The 15,940-nt window shown below is 35.5% G+C and overlaps 3 protein-coding genes across 4 annotated transcripts in view; 1 reads left to right on the top strand and 2 right to left on the bottom strand.

The window, feature by feature from the left end:
- The first annotated feature begins 2,101 nt into the window (after nt 1-2,101).
- LOC146166730 (uncharacterized) lies at nt 2,102-3,579 on the top strand. 2 transcript variants are annotated; one of them, XM_083389353.1, is made up of 2 exons: nt 2,193-2,224; nt 2,292-3,579. In XM_083389353.1, the coding sequence occupies exon 2, from the start codon at nt 2,318-2,320 to the stop codon at nt 3,419-3,421; it is 1,104 nt and encodes a 367-aa protein (XP_083245479.1). In that variant the 5' UTR covers nt 2,193-2,224; nt 2,292-2,317; the 3' UTR covers nt 3,422-3,579. The 2 variants fall into 2 exon arrangements, with proteins under 2 accessions (XP_083245480.1, XP_083245479.1); XM_083389354.1 differs by having other exon boundaries at nt 2,102-3,579.
- Nucleotides 3,580-9,465: 5,886 nt separating this feature from the next.
- Nucleotides 9,466-15,940, bottom strand: part of LOC146166727 (sushi, von Willebrand factor type A, EGF and pentraxin domain-containing protein 1-like) — a 43,231-nt gene continuing 36,756 nt past the window's right edge. The window contains exons 12-13 of the mRNA XM_083384812.1: nt 12,230-12,412; nt 9,466-9,974 (exon numbers count right to left, since the gene is read on the bottom strand). Of these exons, the coding sequence (XP_083240938.1) occupies nt 9,781-9,974; nt 12,230-12,412 (377 nt within the window). The 3' untranslated portion in view covers nt 9,466-9,780. The remainder of the gene's footprint in view (nt 9,975-12,229; nt 12,413-15,940) is intronic.
- LOC146166729 (complement component receptor 1-like protein) lies at nt 13,030-15,283 on the bottom strand. The gene is made up of 5 exons (XM_083391067.1): nt 15,120-15,283; nt 14,773-14,979; nt 14,237-14,419; nt 13,427-13,603; nt 13,030-13,298 (listed from the first exon to the last, which is right to left on the bottom strand). Exons 1-5 carry the CDS (start codon nt 15,262-15,264, stop codon nt 13,030-13,032), a joined length of 981 nt encoding a protein of 326 aa, XP_083247193.1. The 5' UTR covers nt 15,265-15,283.

Here is a 15,940-nt window from a genome sequence, read left to right as displayed (position 1 = left end):
ACATAAAAAATATATAATGTTAGATTACAGAGAAAAAAATAATTACTGAAAATAAAAAGTAAAGGCATAGGCCTACATTTATGCAACATCCAAAAAGGTAAAGAATGCTGAACTGTTACCGAATCACCGTTTTTTGTAAAATTTTAAGGACCAGAACCGGAACTGAACGGAATAATTTGAAAGAACATAAACCTTAACCGAACCCCAACCTGTAAACAAAAGCGGTTCACTCCAGCATGACGTCACAACTTGTATTTTACAGAGTAAAGTTAACGCCATGTTCGTAATTTTATGACAAAAATATGAATATTGATTAAATAAAACGTTGATTTTTCATTTTTTCTATATATTATCAATCAGTTGCTGTTTTTTTAATACGTCACGTAACTTAGCTTAAATGACTTCACAATTCAAAAATTATTCTTGCCTCTAACCAACGAAATTGCAAACCGTGCTCAAAATGCGTCCGATTCTCTCGATATCAACCCGACGAATGACAATGCAACACAACGCCATCCAAAACACAACCGCACACAAAGTTGTCAGCAGCGCTAGAAAAACTGAGACTTCGAAATTCACACAAAGTCCTGTCCCTGAGGGAAAACCAAGTCGGTGGGTAGCTGACCCGAACGGCGATTCCTGCGGACAAACGCATTAGTCCGGAACAAAGGGTCTACAATAATTAAATTTGTGACAATCTGTCTATCTTCTGGTAAGTAAGAAAAGTACAAATCCTACATCTGCCTGTCTGTCTGTTTTTAAGTTCGATAATAATAATCGACTGCCGGACAAATAGCGCCTTACCATCACACGCGGTGGAAAAAGTGATCACGGAAAACAGAGTGTGCAACTTTTTAGCCACCTTTGCCGCACCGGCACATTAATAGCACATCAAATTCAAGTGAGGTGCACATTAGATGCGGATTTAGTGTACATTTGGCGCAAATATCGCAAGTGCACAATGTGCACCTTCAAATGTGCACTGAACCGTGCACATATCGCAAGTGCACATTGTGCGCACAATGTGCACCTTCGAATGCGGTGCACATATAACAAGTGCACATTGTGCGCACAATGTGCACATTTTGGTTCGTGCACATATGACAAGTGCACATTGTGCGCACAATGTGCACCTTCGAATGCGGTGCACATATAGCAAGTGCACATTGTGCGCACAATGTGCACATTTTGGTTTTGAGCCCGTCTCGAGCTATAGGTTCGTTTTTTTATGCGAGCTATAGTTTTGCTCCTTTTAACTAGGTCATTAAAAGCTGTTATATTTTCTGTTTATTGGCAGACGTTGCGTCTTATTATCACTCCACTGTGACGTTACACATCAAAAACTGAAGGGTGTAAGAAAAAAAGATTTTACGAAGATAAAGTAGGAATGTCTGAAGCGTCCCTTGTAATGCTATGGTGTACATATTGTAACTAAGCGACAAAAAAATTAACTTGCCCACTGATGCCTTGCACCTTTACATATATTGTAAGAAGACTAATTCTCCGGATATGCGACGAACCCTAGTGTTTAAAACTGTTATTGGTGATGTCATGGTAAACGGCTTAAAAATAGTTAAAAAAATAGAATTATGTCGCCGAAATAACGATGGTGATTTCCCTTAAAAAATCTTATTTAAACAAACAAATCAAAAGTCGAGAATTTGAGGCTCTAGCACTTGTACAGGAAAACCTGCCACGCCGCGATTCCTAATTTTAATAAGATGATTTTTTTTTTCAAGTTTAAACTGGAGTTTTCATTTCAGCAAGATGCCCAATTGTCTCTGCTGGCCGTCTACTGCACTAAATAAACCTAACCGAAGTCACACAAAGAGTAATACGACTGTTTGTTTTAAACGACTCACAAACTTTACTTTACAAGCAATTTTATTCTTAAACACTAGTTTTGCCACAAAGAGTGCAACTTTTTTTCCAAACCCACCTTAAGTTATTTCTAACTTGAATTTCAACATTACCTTGATCATCCTGGTATATACTGTTGCACAATATAGCAAAACTTTAACACCTTTAACACTTTGTCTATTAAAATCAACAGTTATATGAATTTGTCACTTAGGTGATCTTAATTGTTTATGTTTTGCAGCAAATATTATTGTCAAAAATGGATGATGGTAAAGATGAACTTCAAAAAACTAAAGAGGAATTAAAAAACTATAAAGATTTGTTTCTTCAACTAACAGAAGAAAAGGAAAAAGAAAGCTATGACGTGAGAAGGGTTTATATTTTGAAATCTCAAGTAATTCAATTGGAGAGGCAATGTTTACTCTTATCAGAAGCCTTATCATCCCGTGCATCTGTTATGAATCAATTGGAGAATGAACTGATTGATTTAACCAGTTCAATGCAACAGCTTCTTGCCCATGAAGCTGCTGGGCCAAATGTTCCTATATCACGAAAATTACTTATATCCCATATCCATACCCTGAAGAAACTTAGCGGTTCGCTTAAAAAACAGTCTGTTGTTAGTGGGATAGACAAACTTGCGATTCCTCAGCTGTGTGGTCTAAAATATGCCAGAGTGCAGCCTATTTCCTGCCTGGATGTATGCAGTGGTGACATCAGGCATATAAATCTACAGAAAGTTGCTAAACTTGAACTGGAATTGAGCAAGCTTTACCACAAGCTTCAGTCTTTTCAAAGCCTTCTGAAAGTGAGCACTAGTCTTGACGGTTCACCTATAAACAAAGAGGATATGCCAGAAAAGTATCTCTACAGCAGCCCATTTAAAAAAATCCAGGATGTGTCGGGAACCTGCCTACAACAACTTGAAGGCTGCTGTGAGGATCTACTGTCAGTGTCAGTTTTACACCCGTCTGCCCCCTGGGCTGTTATCCAAAAACCTGAGAAGCACGGCAAGCTGGATCCAAAACTAGTGCTGGAAACCATGCCTCCATTACTTCAAAAAAAGGCGGAGGTAAAAAATGTGGTGAGTCGGATGTGCAAAGTGCACAGCTTTCACATGTACATGAGTAAATTAAAAATCAAAGCCCTGGAAGAACAGATTAAGCAAGCCAACCTAATTCAGCATACGCAAGTACATTTCATGAACTGTCTCCTGACAGGTGTCAGGCACGCTTACATTCAGTTTGAAGACGATATGAGAAAGAAGATTGGGGACTCTGTCAAGCCTTTAGTGGAAACTTGGTTCAAAATGAAAGAGTGTCAATCGGATGAAACCCTAAGGGCATTTATGTCCACTTTTAAGGCTGAGGAAAATAATCTGGCATATCTGTCAGAAATTCATGATGACAGTGATTGCGGTACCAAAGTCCCTGCAACTCTCAAAGACTTTGGAACTGAGCTTGAAAATACAATTGAAAGTGTCAAAAGAAAAAGCTCCATTGAATTACAGCGCATTCATGATGAAATAACAGCAATAAGGAATGAAAATCAGGCTGAATAATTTTCAGCATTTCAGACACTGCTACTTTGGTGGTTATTTTATTTTTTTTATATTGCTTACAAACACTGTTTAATGTGTATGTATTAAAGTTTTGACCAAAACAAAATACTTTCGATTGTGAATCTCTGTAATATCAACACTGTTTTTGTGAATTCATATAAACCTATCTTGATATTTTTTTAACAACTTTGTAATAAAATTGGTTGAAAATATAAATTAGTGGATAATTGAGAAAACACCCAATTTTTATAAAATTTAAGAAGGTTGAGAAAGACATTTAAAAAGCTATCTTTGAAACAGTAAGATAAACATTGCAAGAGAACTAGAGATCCAAGCAGAATTACATTACTTCAAAAAGACCCCCTAAATCCTATGGCTTGCTTTTGCTGAATCAATTTTTAAATGATAAAAAGCAACATATTTTACGATCCACTGTGGAAGGAAGATGAGGTGACTTATAGTTTGTTGTCCCTTTTGTTTCCAGCGCATTTTCAGAGAACTCCTTAACCAATGTTTTTTAGACCAAAATATTATCCTGCTAATAGTTTAAATTATTATTGCTTCTGATGTGACATTTAAAGGGAGCCAAATACTAATAGGTAAGGATAATAGTACTACTCTGGTATATTTTTCTGGTAAAATTAGATCCAAATGAAGACAAAAAAAGTATGAAATTTATTTTCTTATTAACATAATTTTCCAACCCCTTGACTTCTGTTTTCCTTTAACGTTAAAAGCAACAAAAATAGTAGGGATTCTGAACGAAATACTAAGATTAACGTGAAAAACATGGCTTAACATTAAAAAATATTCAAACACCTTTTATGCATTTGCGTTTATATCATGCAGTCGTATTACGGCAGTTTTGTATGCACTTACCTTGGCGGTAAACATAATTGTCAGGAGACGGGACATTTTTGCTGTTAAAAAGTGAAAGCCGAATTATTTTTGGTTACAATAATATGTTGTTTGTTTTATACGAAATCATAAGGATTTCCAAACATAAAAATAAAGTGTATAGCGTGAAACCTAACCTTGCAGCGTTGTCTTTAGTCACGAAACAAGTTGATTAAATTTCTTGTTATCAGACAACGACAGATTGACAGCTTGCTATCCTATATAATATGAACAGACATGTTGAAAACAACAAAATTTTGGCGAACTGTAAATTAAAACCAGTTAGTCCAACGAATTCAATAAATTTTAACATTCTGGTGATTTTTTTCTCTTAAGAAAGAAATGTTTTTTGTTTAAGCTGTGTCTGTTAGTGTGGCTTGTGGGCCTACTGTGAATTAAGTTAGTGCTTTTCAACCGGGTGTATCGTACACCCCAGGGTGTACCATGATTTTTAAAGGGTGTACCACTTAGTTTTTTGATCGCATATTAAAGCAAGGCCCGATTGATATTGACTACAAGCGATGGCTCATTTTGAAGAGTATGTCTTGTAGTTTATTTCGTGAAAAAATTAGCGAGAAAGTTTGAAAATTAGGTGTTAATATAGCTGAATATTAATATTCATAAAAATGAATATTAATATTTTTTTAATATTTTTTTCTAAAAGTGTGATTGCTGGATTGCTGAAGCTATTATAAGGCGTGTGTGAAAATTTCAGATCTCTAACGTGAATATTAGATGGTATTTGGGGCATTTGAAATCGAAAGGCCATATGTCGAATTTGAGCAGTTATGAAATTTTTGATCGCATATTAAAGCAAGGCCCGATTGATATTGACTACAAGCGATGGCTCATTTTGAAGAGTATGTCTTGTAGTTTATTTCGTGAAAAAATTAGCGAGAAAGTTTGAAAATTAGGTGTTAATATAGCTGAATATTAATATTCATAAAAATGAATATTAATATTTTTTCGTTAAAAGTGTGATTGCTGGAAAGATGTAAGCAATATAAGGATTGTGTAGAAATTTCAACTTTGTATCGTCACAACTTTTGGAGATATTACCCAAAACCAATCCAGCGCGCCAACTTCGCCCAGGTACCACTTAGATGGGGTGTACCAGATAACGCATGACAATAAGCCGATGACTAGCTATCGTATAGCACAGGGGTCGGCAACCTACGGCCCGCCAATGTAACTCATCCGGCCCGCCGCCTATTTGACAAACGAGACACGAGTTCATTTTAATACTTTTTGACCATTTTAACCTCCTTAGTGCGAATTTGTTTTGCGCTTCCGCGTATAATCTTTCAACGTCCGGTGTTTACGTTTTTTGAGGCTGTCTTTTGAACTAGATCAGCGCTTCTATACTGTTCGCCGTGGAAGGCCGCCAAGTGCGTCGCAGACAAACGAAAACAATATTCAAAATATACAAATATTATGGACATATAGTTTTTTAACTTTTTTTTATTTTGGGCAATGTAATACTAAAAACTTGCAAGAATTTAAAAGAAATGCCTGTATGCCCCAAAAAAATCGCGGCCCGCAGAAACCTTTTTTTCTACATTATCGTGCAACCAGTTTGACCTGTAGTAACCTGTTGTTTTGACGTGACTTTGTGGCTATTCGCCATCAACAAGATAATCTATGTTAAAGAAAGCATCTGCATTTTTTGCTGTACACGTTTAAGGTTTGCCAGCACAAAATAGTAACTTAAGGTTATCTAAATTAAACGTTTGTGACAAATTAGTGTGAGCAAAATATGGTTGCAACGAAGCTTTTTCAAAAGCCTGCAACTGAATGCTTTGTGGTGCGGGTCAAAAAACAAAGCACATCGCGGGCCACATATTTCGGTTGCGCGGGCCGCATTTGGAAGAGTAGCTTGGGCTACTTAACCAGGGTATTTATTGAACTATGGTCATATTTGGTTCAAACTGCAAAGCTTAAACAGTTTAAAAACTATACAGAATTTTGGGTATCGCTTCTTAACATTTCTAAATACTGAAATCTCAGTGAAAAAGCGATTTACATCCTTGTTCCCATGTCCAAGACTGTATGACATGCCTCTGTGAGCAAGGATTTTCTGCGCTAGTTGAAATTAAAACCAGAAAAGAAATTCTAACAAGGAAATTTACACGCTTATGACAGAAGCACTCGAAACAAGGCTATACAGCAGCCTGGGCAACATACGGCCTGCGGGCCCGCCAGGCAATTTAATCCGGCCCGCGGCTTGGTTTTCTTAAAATACATAAGCCGAGCGAAAACAAGGGGGAATTTCTACATGTTTGGTTGTATCGTTAACACTATTTCTACGGACGGAACCAAACTCTATTTTAAGCCTGTTTCAAAGACTAAAATGATTTTTTTTCGCGCTTCGCGCGAATCTTTTCTGTCTTTTTCGTGTCTTCCACGAATTATTTGGCCATATTTACAGATTAAAAGCGTCCTCTGCTCTGTGGCACTCTCTCCAACAAAAGTTTAACAAACTTAGCCCTAATATATATAGATATATTGCGCTGCTTTCGAATGTATTCCGACTTTAAAATATGAACGAAATACATGCCGTTTTCTAAACTCTAAAACATACAAATTCACGTTTGTCAGCCTAATTTAGTTAATGCCATGTTGTGTATTTCTCCCGATTTATACCTTCTTTGCAATATGGCCATTATACCCAAGTATAACACATCGGTAACTTAAAAGCCTCAAAAGCCAAAAAAACAAGTTTTTTGTGGGAAATTTTTACGTATTTAACCTTAATTTTGTAGTCAACTCGACCCACAACTACATAAACGCCAATATATCACGCAATGTACATTATTTATCTGTGCTCAATGCTTGACGATCCCCTCTGTGTCTAAATTAAAATTTTCGTTTTAAAACAAATAGCCCAGCGTTTCTTAACCGGTGCGCCGCGGCGCAGAAGGCTGCCAGGTGTGCCGCGAGCAAAAGGAAAAAATAATGTAGGTCATATTATACTATTATATAAAACATATATTTTTTAAGACGTAAGAGGAATATCAAAGCCCATACAGAAGTAGGTATCATTTTGAACGTTTCGAATAACTCTTTATTCATTTTCAACATAGCCTTTTCTCCATAGTGGCTCACAATAAACTTTGGAGCATAATGCGTATTCTTATTACGTCTTACTACAACCTCCAACCATTATGCTCCAAAATATATTTTTTACTTTCCTATTAAGCTTAGCTCATTGATTCCACAAAACTTTTAAGTAGAAAACGCAATAAGACCTACAAAGCAACAATATCTAAATCAGACAATTAATCTACAAATAGACCACCGACATAATAACGCCATATTCGCAGTAATAACCACGACAGAATAAGATCTAAAATAGTCTAAATAAGACCTAAACACGAAATAAGTCCAAAATTAATCGAAACAAGATGGACAAAATAAGGTTTTTAGTCTTAAGGCTGGAGTCCCTTTAAAGATATGCAACTATATAAAACCTTTATTATAAAAAAAATGCAGGCAATTTAAGAGAAATTCCGGTTCACCTAAAACAATTCGCGCTCGCTTCGCTCGCAAGGTGCGCCGCCCTGTTTGCATATGTCTCTAGGTGCGCCCCAAGTAAAAAAGGTTAAGAAACACTGAAATAGCCTATAGTCACATTTTTTCCTTTGTGTTAAATTCGACGTAAATTGCACATTTGCGCACAACTCCTAACGTAATAACAAGTTCGTTAGCTTATTTATTTTTTTAGCGTCGTGGTATGACGTCATATTACGTGCATTTGAGATCCTCTTTTTTGACCCGGCCCACGACAACATTTTAAGTTTCTCATGTGGCCCGCGGTTAAAAATAATTGCTCACCCCTGCTATACAGCCTCATATCGCACAAAATGACTGATGAATTTTCGTATTTGTATAAAGATATGCTGCGTATTTTCTATACTTATACTGGGGTGTATAAGTTTTGAGTAAGCGCAAAAAAGTTGTACCACTTCGAAAATAGTTGACAAGCACTGAATTAAGTGACCTTAATTTATCTTATTTAACGAATTTCACGGTCATCTACAACACAGACATTGTACCATACCAAAAACTACTTTCGTCTACATCCGCGTCAAACTTTTTTGGCTAGATAAGTGTAAGACCTGACGATTGCAGGCAGGATATAACATTTTGTGTATAACTTTATTTAAACTAGATTATCGTTCAACAAAGGAAATATAAATAACTGCGCAATAAAAAGTGTTGTATGCTTTAATAAATTGTCGTTCAGTTTCAAATTTCATCAAAATGTAGTTTGGAATTGCATTAGTCAACATTTCGACTATTCGGAAATGTGCAACCGCCTGGTAGAATTAATTCTGTGGGCCGGATCTGGTGCCAACTAGTATATATCCCAATTGCCGCAAATACACACGATTCAACAATTGTATTGAATAACTGGGGTGATTCAACATGTACCGGTAACCCTAAATAAGCTATACGAAAAGTTAAAGTGACACAGAATAGTTTAAAACAGTTTAGTCGTTTAGCATAAGTTAGGTTAGAGCAAGGGTTCTTCAACTTGTTTTTACCGCGGACCCCTAAAAATTTTTTTGGCTTCGCCTGGACCACGATAGGCAAAATATTTTAAAAAATGACGTCATAAATTGATAAACTTCATAAATCTGTTGATTTTGGTCTAAAAAATGAGGAAGTGAAATGAAGTCTAAATACAGTCAGTGCAAAACCGTTTGGTTTTTAATTAAACTGCTTTCTTTGAAAAAATGATTACTTTTTAAATATACACTAATTTTTCAATTTGGCCTTCATGGACCCCCTAAAACTAATTCACGGATCCCTAAGGGGTCCATTGACCCCAGTTTAAGAACCCCTGGGTTAGAGTATCATAGTGACAAAAATAGATTCGGAAATATGCCGCCGCCTGGCAGAATTAATTCTGCGGGCCGGATCTGGCCGTAGTTTGGTGAAAACTGGTCTATATCCAAATTGAATAACTGAGGTGGTTTAACATGTAAGCCTAAATGAACTATACGAAAAGTTAAAGTGACTCAAAATAGTTTGAAGTAATTTAGTCGTCTGACACAAGAGTAGCATAGTGGCAAAAATAGACGGTCCAATACGATAATTTCCACTGAATCGCAAATATCATTGGTACATCTTTTTTATTTGAATTAAAACGCTTTTCATTTTACGCTTTATTCGCATACAAAGTTCAGCAAAGAAAAATGAGTCGCCAGAGATTCACTGCTGTACTTACGCTTTAGTTTTTGCGTCGTAGTGAACGAAGGTTGAGAAACACTGCTCTAGAAAAATATTTCCAACAGACAACAAGAAGTTTCGTTGAAAAAATGCGGAGGACATTCGTCACATTATATTAAAAAAATCAAAAACAAAGAAAACTTCTGTTCATTGGCAGCATCAACAGATAGAAAAACTCCTATGATGTGACATCGTGGTACGGGAATACAAAGAAGTCTATTCAACAACTAAGAGCACAATTCATTGTCCACTGTAAGTGTGCTAAACAGCCAGTTGCCACCGCTTTGGCAATAGTTGTAGGGCGGGGGGCACTTTGGTAAAGTGTTGGCACACTCGTACTCTTGCCGCTCGCCGGGAAGGTAGCTGGTCTGCATAGCAATTGGAAATGCATTCATGCCCTTGGGTGGCTCCCCGCAAACAACTGAAGAAAATACAAATTAGGATACAGGTCAATATCCTACCTCCGTGGCGGCACCTGCTCCCTAGTGGAGACAGGTTGTCAGACTCAGAGGACTGGGCTCAGACCAGGGCTGCGGAGTCGGAGTCATACTCGGGAATCAAGGAGTCGGTTTGTTTTGCTAGAGTCGGACTCGGGATTCGAGTAAGACCACGTAAACTTCCCGAGTCCCGAGTCCGACATGCGCAGTACCAAATTTTAAAACTAACTGATATGGCTGTCAACTGGAAATCGTAAAGGTGGAATAGCATTTGGTGAAACATTTTCCAACCATGTATTGTGAGTGAATAAATTATACGACACCCCTATAAGTGGATTGCTGAATGTCCACGTTATTTTAGTTACGTAAATTGGCGGAATACAGGCTGTAGAGTCAGGGCCGGACTCGGGACTCAACAAAATCGGACATTTGACCAGAGTCGGACTCGGGACTCGGGATTCGGACTCGGGTTTATATTTTTGGCCGGAGTCGGACTCGGGTTATGTTTAACCGAATCCGCAGCCCTGACTCAGACCACTACTGACTTCATTTTTAGAAATTCCCGGCTTATTTTTGGTCAATGGAAAGAATCGAGCCACAACCCTTAACTACTTTATTTTAATTTTCTTTACTTTCTCTTAGTTAAAGATACAGGTCAACATCGTGTGTTTTTTCCCCGGGGTATTACTCTTTGTAGTGCACAAGATTTGTGTCTTTTTATGTGCAGGCAAGTTATTTATCAATGTAAATATGCCGCAAGTGCCCCGACTATGTTACACTTTTTCGCGATGTTATCTGCCATGCGAACTTCCGAGCAATATTCGGTTTATAAAAGGGAAGTATGGCGATACAGGAAAGTAAATGGTTGTTAGGTATTTTAGAGCTTTTCTATTATATTTTCTTTTCCTTAAAATAAAAAAGGATACAGGTTAATATCGTGTATTCCCTCGTAGGTATCACCCTATGTAAGTCACTTTGGGTACGCTTTCATTTTCAGGCCGAATGTGACGAAATAATAATATTTTAATACATTTTTTATAAAAGTCTGATTGCTGGCTAAGGGAGGTAGCTTTGAGTAATCTGTAAATAAAATAAACTGTGTACATTAGGTATTCAGTTAATTTCACAAACTACAAATTAAAACTAACATTGCATGACGACCTCCATTGTGCATATCTAATCTCAAAATATGCCCGATTACCAGTAACTTACCAATTTGAACACATTGTGGGTTGGCTAAAATTTAAGTTACTATCTGAATCTAAAAATAAATAAAAGAATACCTTATAATTTAATTGGTAACAGATTTGGACAAAGTTGCTAAAACTGAAACTATGGGTAAAATATTTAGTCCAATGGCATTATATATATTTTTTGTGGATTATAGTTATGCTTTTCAAGCGCGATATATGTAATCAAAAGAGTTGTCTTTGTGTATTACTTTATTGGGTTTGTAGTTGTAAAATATAGGTAAGTAAAACTTGTTTGGTTTTAGGCAGCCAATGGGTAAAAATGATTGTTAAAATCTGCTGCAGACTTTTAATCTTTAAGAGTAAAACAGATTAACAAGTTTTGAATATTTGCTATTGTAGCCATGTCTCTCTTACTTCAAATTTTATTACGATGGCAAATATTTAGTATAAAAGATGAAGTAACTATGGTTAAATAAGCAAAACTGATCAAATTGAAACATGCAAACATATGTTTTCCAGCTTTATAAGCAAAAATTGTGTTTAGCATGGAAAATTTAGTTACATTTATTGTCAATATTTCCGCTAGTCATTTTCACTCCCAAGTAGTATTTTAAACGTTCAATATTGGCCTAATTAAAATGTACCAGTCAGCTTTTAGGGGCGCACTAATAGTATAATAAAGGTAAAAAAATATACATGTAACTCTAAAGGCCCGTTATAACTCTAAAGAGCAATACTTAATCTTGAAACTTAATAGGTTCTGCGGCCCATTAAATTATTTCAAGTGTCAATGTCTAGAAGATTGTTTATTTGAAAGATTAAATAAAATATAAGGTTAACTTGGAATTATTCAACAAGAAACAATTCAGAAGAAAAAATGCAAATACATTTCTACTACAAGTTGAATTATAATTTAAAGTTAATCAACTTGTATTCAGGCATTCAACGCCAAATAAATAAAAAGCAGTTACTATAATAATCAGTAGAAATAATCAAAATATGGTAAGACTATTTTTTTCTTTTATAGACAAAATTTTATTTTCTACCTTGTGGTGCCACACATTGGGGATTACCAGACCACGTTTTATCTGCCTGACATAGGATAGTTGCTCCTCCCACAGGTGTAATAATAAAAGGAGCATTGCAAGTGTAGGTAAAGGTGTCCAAAAGCAGATAGGTTCCAGCTGAGGGCGGTGCAGCATTTGGAATTGTTGGTGGGACGCCACATTCTGTGACATAACAGTTAGAGTAATTAATGCATTGTGTGTTACGTTTTTCCTGAGTTGAAGAATTGTGGGCTTTTGTTATTTTGAGGGAAAAAAGGGGGTCGTTCAGGTGAAATAGATCCAGCGGTTAAAAATATACAGCACAGCTTCATGATTGTAGAAAAATCTGACATTTTTGTATACTTTTTTGTATGAAACGTATGGTAAGATTTTAAAGAAGGGAGTATAAGTTAATGTTCCAGGTTTAGATTACCCTTTGGGAAACAAAGTGAAGCAAATTTTATGCTGCTATTCAACGCTATTTCTAAAAAAACAATTACATTAGAAAGTTAAACAAACTATAGGATATTAAACCTGGATTTCTAAACTGTATTTGCTAATTAGGTAATTGTGCTGACTCAAGCAGACACAAGTGAAAGCCATTCCCTCATATCTTTATCTTAACTGTGTAAAGCAAAATGGTCCCTGACAGCTAATTACTCTATTGACCAGCAACAAATTGAATAGTCACATGGATTTTAAAAAACCCTAAAATGAATTGCTTCAACAAAGAAAAAACAGATTAGGACAAACATTGTAGACCCCTGTAATACATTGGCATTTACCCTAATTACAAATTCTCACTTGAAAGGCAATTTTGTTAATTCAATTGTGTAATGTATATTGCCTTTTTCATATATACCTATCTGTTGACACGATTGGGTGTTATGAGGATTCCATATTCCAACACCTGTTCCAGTACCACATGTACTTGGGGAAACACCTATTAGTTCAAACCCAACATTGCAAACATAGCTGACCATTACACCATCCACAATTTCCGTATTGCCATTCAATTGGATTGTTCTGGTACCTGATCCAACAACCAAATCAACTGGATCGGGACAAACTGCAACAAAATTAAACAACTCATAAATGACGAAAATGTTGAATTGCATATTTTAGAAAACAATGATAATTGCGGAACACTAATATGTTTTGCAAATCAACATAAAACATTTTATAACAATAACCTACCAATCTGTACACATTGTGGGTTAGCTGTCCACTCATTAGTTATACATGTTACTCTTGCTCCACCAGTCGGTTCAATGGCAAACCCATTATTGCAGACATAATCATACATGTCACCAGATTGATAAACCATGGACGGTGGAGTCATAGCATTTGGAATAGTAGGCGGGTTGCCACATTCTAAAATACAAAAAAGGGTTAAAAAATATTTGCGTGATTAGGTGCAAAGAATAACAGTATATATGATTTAATAATTTCCCGGAAAAAGCATATATGTGTTTTGAAGTATTTTAATATAATTTGATAATTAAAAGAGCCAGAAGTGTATACTGCATAATAAAATAAAACTAAAATAAAAAGCCTTTACTTAATATTATTCTAACAGTTTAGCAAGGTATTAGGTGGGTTGTTTATTCAATTATATTAATCATTATCGTTATAAAAATGCTGTATTAACATCACTAAAAATTAAAAATAATTAGTAAGTCAATCAAATGGTATTTTAGATAATATGTTAAATGCAATGGGAAACATAAAAAAATCAATTTTATAAACAAATTTTTTTTTTTAATATGAAAATTTTATTCAAACTAATTGAATAACTAGAGGTATCTCAAAGCCACTATAAAGTATTCTGTTTATCAAGGCTGTGTATACACAAATATTTGCAAATGGCCATATTTGTGTAAATCTAAACTGGGTAATCAGGTGGCACTATATAAAGACAAATTACATTAAAATCTTGACAATCTTTCGCATAACCGTGCTTTATCAAGTCAAAGTAGAAATCTACCCAAATATTGTCCTTCTTACCTTGTGGTGCCACACATTGGGGATTATCAGTCCAAGTTTTATCTGCTTGACATTGGACAGTTTCTCCTCCCACAGGTGTAATAATAAAAGGAACATTGCAAGTGTAGGTAAAGGTGGATGAAAGCAGATAGGTTCCAGCTGAGGGCGCTGCAGCATTTGGAATTGTTGGTGGTGCGCCACATTCTGTGAAATATTGCAGAATTTCAAAAAGAGCCAACAAAATTAAGACGTTAAACTTTGAAATAAGGCCAGGCAGCCGTTTGTTTTCTAAGATTGCCAGCAATGTTGATGCAATATTTGATCAAAAGTATTTTCGGGGTATTAAACACAACTTTACTATTCAAATAAGCCCATGCATGCTGCACACAAGTAGTTGTGAATTTGATTATTACTATATATGAGTGAAGTTGTGGGATGAAATAAATACGAAACTTGACATTACCTAAAATTCAACTTTCAATCAATCGCTATGACATCTTTAATATTTTAATTAGATTATTTAAAACCTGATAACCTCCATTAAATGTTTCACAAACCTATAGCTTGGCACGATTGGGTGTTAGGAGGATTCCATATTCCAACACCCGTTCCAGTAACACATGTACTTGGGGAAACACCTATTAGTTCAAACCCAACATTGCAAACATAGCTGACCATTACACCATCCACAATTTCCGTATTGCCTTTTAATTCAATTGTTCTGGTACCGGATCCAGCAACCAAATCAACTGGATCGGGACAAACTGCAACCAAATTAAACAACTCATAAATAATAAAAACTTAATAGTATATATGGAAACAATGATAGTTGTGATACAAATACATTTACTAACTCAAATGTACATTTAATGGCATTTTATAGAAAACAGTCAGATTAACTTACCAATCTGAACACATTGTGGGTTAGCGGTCCACTCATTAGTTATACATGATACTCTTTGTCCACCAGCTGGTTCAATCACAAACCCGGCATTACAGACATAATCATATGTGTCACCCGAATTATAAACCATAGACGGTGGAGTCATAGCATTTGGAATAGTAGGCGGGTTGCCACATTCTAAAATATAAAAAAGATTTGCATGATTGGATGCAAAGAATGACTATAAATATGTTTTAAATATTTTTCAGACAAAGAACATTGTTGTTGTGAATTTGATAATTAAAAGAGCCACAAGTGTATATTGTCTAATAAATTAAAACTAAAAAAAATCATTTAGTTAATATTATTTAGTAAATCGGTTAAATATTATTTCAATCAATACATTAAATGCAACAGAAAACATAACAATCCAAATAGTTTTAAAAACAAATTGTTTTTTATTTATTCGAAAATTTTATTTAAACTTCAAACACAACACGTTTTACTAAATAGAGGTATCTCAAAGTCACTTTAAATTATTGTGTTTATTGAGGCTGTGTGAAACCAAATATTTGTAAATGGCCGTATTTGTGTAAATCTAAATATGTAATCAGGTGGCACTATATAAATACAAATTGTATTAATGTCCTGACAAGCTTTCGCTTAACTGTGCTTTATCAGGTCAAAGTAGAAATGAACCCAAATATTGTCCTTCTTACCTTGTGATGCCACACATTGGGGATTATCAGTCCAAGTTTTATCTGCTTGACATTGGACAGTTTCTCCTCCCACAGGTGTAATGATAAAAGGAGCATTGCAAGTGTAGGTAAAGGTGGATGAAA

The sequence above is a fragment of the Ascidiella aspersa genome, chromosome 1 (genome assembly GCF_963924565.1).
Source record: "Ascidiella aspersa chromosome 1, kaAscAspe10.2, whole genome shotgun sequence".
Classification (NCBI taxonomy): domain Eukaryota; kingdom Metazoa; phylum Chordata; class Ascidiacea; order Phlebobranchia; family Ascidiidae; genus Ascidiella; species Ascidiella aspersa.
The sequence above is the reverse complement of the archived record's forward strand: the minus strand, read 5'-3'. Positions and strand labels throughout refer to the sequence as shown.